Here is a 4,543-nt window from a genome sequence, read left to right as displayed (position 1 = left end):
TTGTGTGCTCTTAAATTTGGTTATTAATATTCAGATTAGTGCAGTAGGAATTTTCATGCCAGACAATTTGTGATGATAGAAAAAGCACAGGTGTTAACATTAACGGCCCCATTTTATAACCAGTAAGGTTGACAAATTACACTCATGAGTTTGAACGTCATACAAACTGGAGTTTACAATTGAGACGTTATCTACTGTCTTGACAATGGACAAAATAAACCGTAGAATTAGGCTGAAGTTGAGCCAGGTTAAGGAACAGTTTCACACTGTAATGGATACATGCTACATTTAAAAGCAAAAGCTAGCAGTCAATTAGATTAGCATAAAGACAGAACTAGCTTTACTCTGTCCAAAGTTAACAAATGTGCTTACTTACACCTCTAAAGCTCACTGACATTTTGTACAAAAATAACAGTGTGAAAACAGGCTACTTTGCTTGTTTTAAACTTGACGGCCTTCAGCCAATAAGATTAATTACTGAAACCCAGCTTCTTGTGCAGGAAGAAAGTTACAGATATGCTATAAGCTGATCAAAGTAATAGTGAAAACAATCCCCCCCACACGATCTGACAATTTTATTTACAATCATGTTTTATCAGTTATGTTAAAACAGTATGTACAATACATACAAAGAAAGTCACAATTACACGAACAAAGGACAAACAGTGAAGGTACAGTACAGTTGAGAGTAGAGGTAGAAGTTTTCTAGAAACTGAAAGTGCTCTGGTTGTCACTGATTTGGAACGCATAACCATCATCAGTTGCTTCTGGGGCCACACACTGCACCTCCTCCTCCTTTAAAAAAAATAAAATAAAAATTATAAAAAAAAAAAAAACCCACAGTAAGACCACTTATGAGCAAGAGTTTTTTTTTTTTTTTTTTTTTTTTAAAAAAAATCAGTTCAACACATCTTAAAGATGCTTACCTCTTCAGAGAAGTATTTCTCAATCAAGTTGAGGGCTGCTTTGTAGATCATCTCATTCTCATGAGCCTGCAGAGCCTCGATCTTGTCCAGTCCACCACATTCTTCAACCATTAGGCTTAGCTTATCTGCCTCCCCAATTTTATCCCCAGCCTGACAGAAAAATGCACATCACATTTTAACTTATCAGATCCGATAACAGATTCTCCCCCCCCCCCCCCCCCCCCCCCCCCCCATGACAATGCACTCACCATGAAGATATTGGTAATGGCATCCAAAATGACAAGGACAGTTTTGCTGTCCTTAGAGGAGAGTAGATTCAGAAGAGGCTCAATCACATTGGCTTGAACGAGGTAAACCACCTGCTCAATAGTGCCCCCACTGGTGAAGTTAGTAACCGCCCACACAGCCTCTTTCTGGGTTTTGTAGTCACCCTGCAGAGAAAGGAGAATGATAAACATGACCTGAAAGGTTAAAGAAATGCAGCCATCTGTTTTACAGTGGTGTACAGGTAAAGCTGAAATTAAACGCGACAGCCAGACCCCCCCCCCCCCAAAAAAAAGACAAAACAACAAAAAAGTCCAACAACCACACACCTCTAATTAAACTACATACCCGCACAAGCATATCAACCAAGTATGGAACAAGGCCTGCGTTGATGACCTCCTGGATTTGGCCGTCCTTCCCTGCTGTGATGTTGGACAGCGTCCAGGCCGCCTCCTTCTGGATGTTGGCTTTTTTGTGGCGCAGCAGCTGGTGGAACATGTTCAGGGCCCCAGAATCCAGTACAGCCTGAGTCTGCTCATCTGTACCGGTCACAATGTTGCCGATGGCACGCAGCGCAGGGGTCTGAAGGAGAAGGGTCATTGCACAACCTCAGGGAGTTGCCCCAGCATGATGACACAATGTACCACTCCACATGAATTATGCACAGAGGTTACAAGGATCAATCACCCTACTGATGTACACACAACTGCATACGTACAACGACAGGCAGCTCCTCAAAGCCAAGCAGCTTCACCAGGCGAGGAATCAAGCCAGTGTTGACCACCACTTCAATGCGGTCATTAGGGCCATCTGTCAGGTATGAAACAGCCCAACATGCGTCAGCCAACACCTCCCGGTCATCACAGTGTAGAAGACGAATGAGAGCAGGTAAGATCTGTTGGACTGCAGCCATAGGAGGGGAGGGGTTCTTGTTGCGGCAGAGGTTTGACAGCGTCCATGTAACATTTCTCAGGTAGCCGGTCTGCAAAGACATCAAATGTAAGAGAAGCGAAGGCATTAGTTCGACATGGAGCTGCATTTGGTTGAGTAAGGGCAACCTCTAGTGTGCAATACGGAGAATAAATGATTGCATTAGGCCATTTCAAGAAAATTGTTTACATGAGGATTAAACTTGACTTTTTAAATACTTACATTAAATACTGAAAGGTCAGGGACTGCCAGCAGACTGAGTAGAGGGGCCACAGCACCATGCTTTATGACCTTGTCTCTAAGAGCTGATCCATCACCTAAAAAAAAACAAAAAAACCCGCAACAAATAAAATATTAAACTCATGTCCTTTGCTTCTAGCCAAATAGTCATGAATACACACAAAAATAAAATGATAAAAAATTCAGTCACCAGCAATGTTTCCAAGGGCCCAGACTGCTTGCTCACTGATGTGCTGGTGGGGGGATGTGACCAGGCTAATGAAGGCAGGAATGGCCCCACCCGCAACAACAGCTGCTGTCTGGTCAGTTGTGCCAGAGGCAATGTTGGTCAGAGCCCAGGAAGCCTCAAACTGGATTGGGGGACAGTCCATCAGCCCCAGGAAGGCGACGAACTTGGGGATCAGACCAGCGCTGATCAACTGGTCAATGGGAGGATGCTTGTCACGAGACAGTAGCTTCCTGCATTCATGACAGCATGTTAGAAGGGAGTCATTGTGGCAGTCAGTCATTTTTGAGTTGTGTGCCAATGTAGAATGACTAATGTACAATGTTTATGAATTATTACCGTGCAGCCTGTGTAGCCTGGAGCTGAGACTCAACATTACCGCTGTTCACTCCTGTGACAATCTCCTCAACGGTCCACTGTCTGAAGGCCTGCCAATTGTCAGAATGAGTCAGGACTTAGTGTACATTGGAGGTGGAGTAAACATTCTCAATTTAAATGTCTTTGGCTTACCTGACAGTTCTGGGTTCTTTCCTGAAGAGGTGAAGTCGCCTCGTCTTCAGGAAATGCAGACACATTTCTTCTTTTGAAGATCTGATCATCTTTCTTCGCCTTGCGGAGCTCGACGTTCACCTCCACTCTCCTACGTCGAAGTTCCTGCATTTGTTTAAAATAAAACCAAGTCACACATTTATAACTGAAACCCCTGAGCAGCCATATAAACATTATGCTAAACGCAACTTGTTCGAGTAAACTCACATTTGCGTCTTTGCCTTTGTTCTTGAACTTGTTCAGACGTGCAACGTTCTCAGACATTTTCAAGTGTCAGGGAAGCTTAGCAGCAGCAAGAGAGGGAAGTGTTGTGGTAACTTATTACTTCTGCAAAAATAAAAAAAGTTTTAAGAGTTTGCCGGTATCACTAACTTTGAACTGCCTCGTGAATGTCACAAACATGTCAGGCTGAGGAAACCGCCGGTTTCACATTTAAATAGACACAGTACCAGCTAGCACAAGTTGGAAATACAGTAAGCACCACACAGAAAAACATACAAAACGCAAATTTTCAGTAGTAGTAAGAAGCAGTTCGCAGACTCTTACCTGATCCTCGCACAAAGGCTGTGGCACATAGACAGTGCCGCACAGACCTTTAAATTCCTGCAACAAAGCCTCCTGATTGGGCTGTTCGAGCGAAAGCATCCAGCCGCCTCCGTTCATTGGCCTGTTTAAAAAAAAATCAGCGCACACAGGAAATGTCGTCACTTCGTGGTAACATCGCGAGATCTACGCTCGTGTTTAATCTGACTCGGGATCAGTGTTCTGCCGTCTTTCTTATATACAGTCCATGTTTTTCAGCACACATTTGGGAGGAATGAACTGTTCCCTGATCGGTGCATTTCTCTTCTAGTGTCATTGTTATCCTTGACGGAAATAATGAAACGAAAAGACCTCATATCCACGCTTTAAATAAAACACCCATGTACCAAATTCCTAAGTTAATGTAAAGGTCTTTCATGTCCATTTTGTAAACCTGAAATTACAACTGTTTTTCAGCTGCTGCCGCTTCAAAATGTCTTTGCTTTTACTTTGGCAAATATACATCTTTCTGAGTAGGCCACATGGTTATATCAGCTCTTACTACTAACAGCATGGGTGGTGACTAAAATGTATTTATCTGATATGGAAATATTCATGAAACAAGAACAGCGTCAATAATTTCAGACATCCGTCAATTTATATGTAAGGGTTTTATGCACTTCTAGAGTCTGTAACCAAAACCACCACTGAACTTGAAGACACGGTGAAGCACATTTAATGTTTTGTTAATTCTTTAGCTATTATAATTTAATCTGTTTTATACTGTGCCTACTTTTATATCACAATTCGTGATGTGCTATGTATATGCAAACAATTGTCTTATACTCCCATGTGTTGCTTTCACCACAAATGCATAAGGAAGGAA

General features: G+C 42.5%; 1 protein-coding gene across 1 annotated transcript; it reads right to left on the bottom strand.

The window, feature by feature from the left end:
- Positions 1 to 560: 560 nt before the first annotated feature.
- Positions 561 to 3,813, bottom strand: LOC123966183 (importin subunit alpha-1-like). Its single transcript, XM_046042388.1, has 11 exons — positions 3,682 to 3,813; positions 3,343 to 3,462; positions 3,097 to 3,240; positions 2,926 to 3,014; positions 2,551 to 2,819; positions 2,343 to 2,437; positions 1,909 to 2,172; positions 1,539 to 1,772; positions 1,175 to 1,357; positions 927 to 1,076; positions 561 to 795 (listed from the first exon to the last, which is right to left on the bottom strand). Exons 2-11 carry the CDS (start codon positions 3,397 to 3,399, stop codon positions 706 to 708), a joined length of 1,575 nt encoding a protein of 524 aa, XP_045898344.1. The 5' UTR covers positions 3,400 to 3,462; positions 3,682 to 3,813; the 3' UTR covers positions 561 to 705.
- Positions 3,814 to 4,543: the final 730 nt, after the last annotated feature.

The sequence above is a fragment of the Micropterus dolomieu genome, linkage group LG02 (genome assembly GCF_021292245.1).
Source record: "Micropterus dolomieu isolate WLL.071019.BEF.003 ecotype Adirondacks linkage group LG02, ASM2129224v1, whole genome shotgun sequence".
Taxonomy (NCBI): domain Eukaryota; kingdom Metazoa; phylum Chordata; class Actinopteri; order Centrarchiformes; family Centrarchidae; genus Micropterus; species Micropterus dolomieu.
This window is presented reverse-complemented; position numbering and strand designations above follow the sequence as displayed.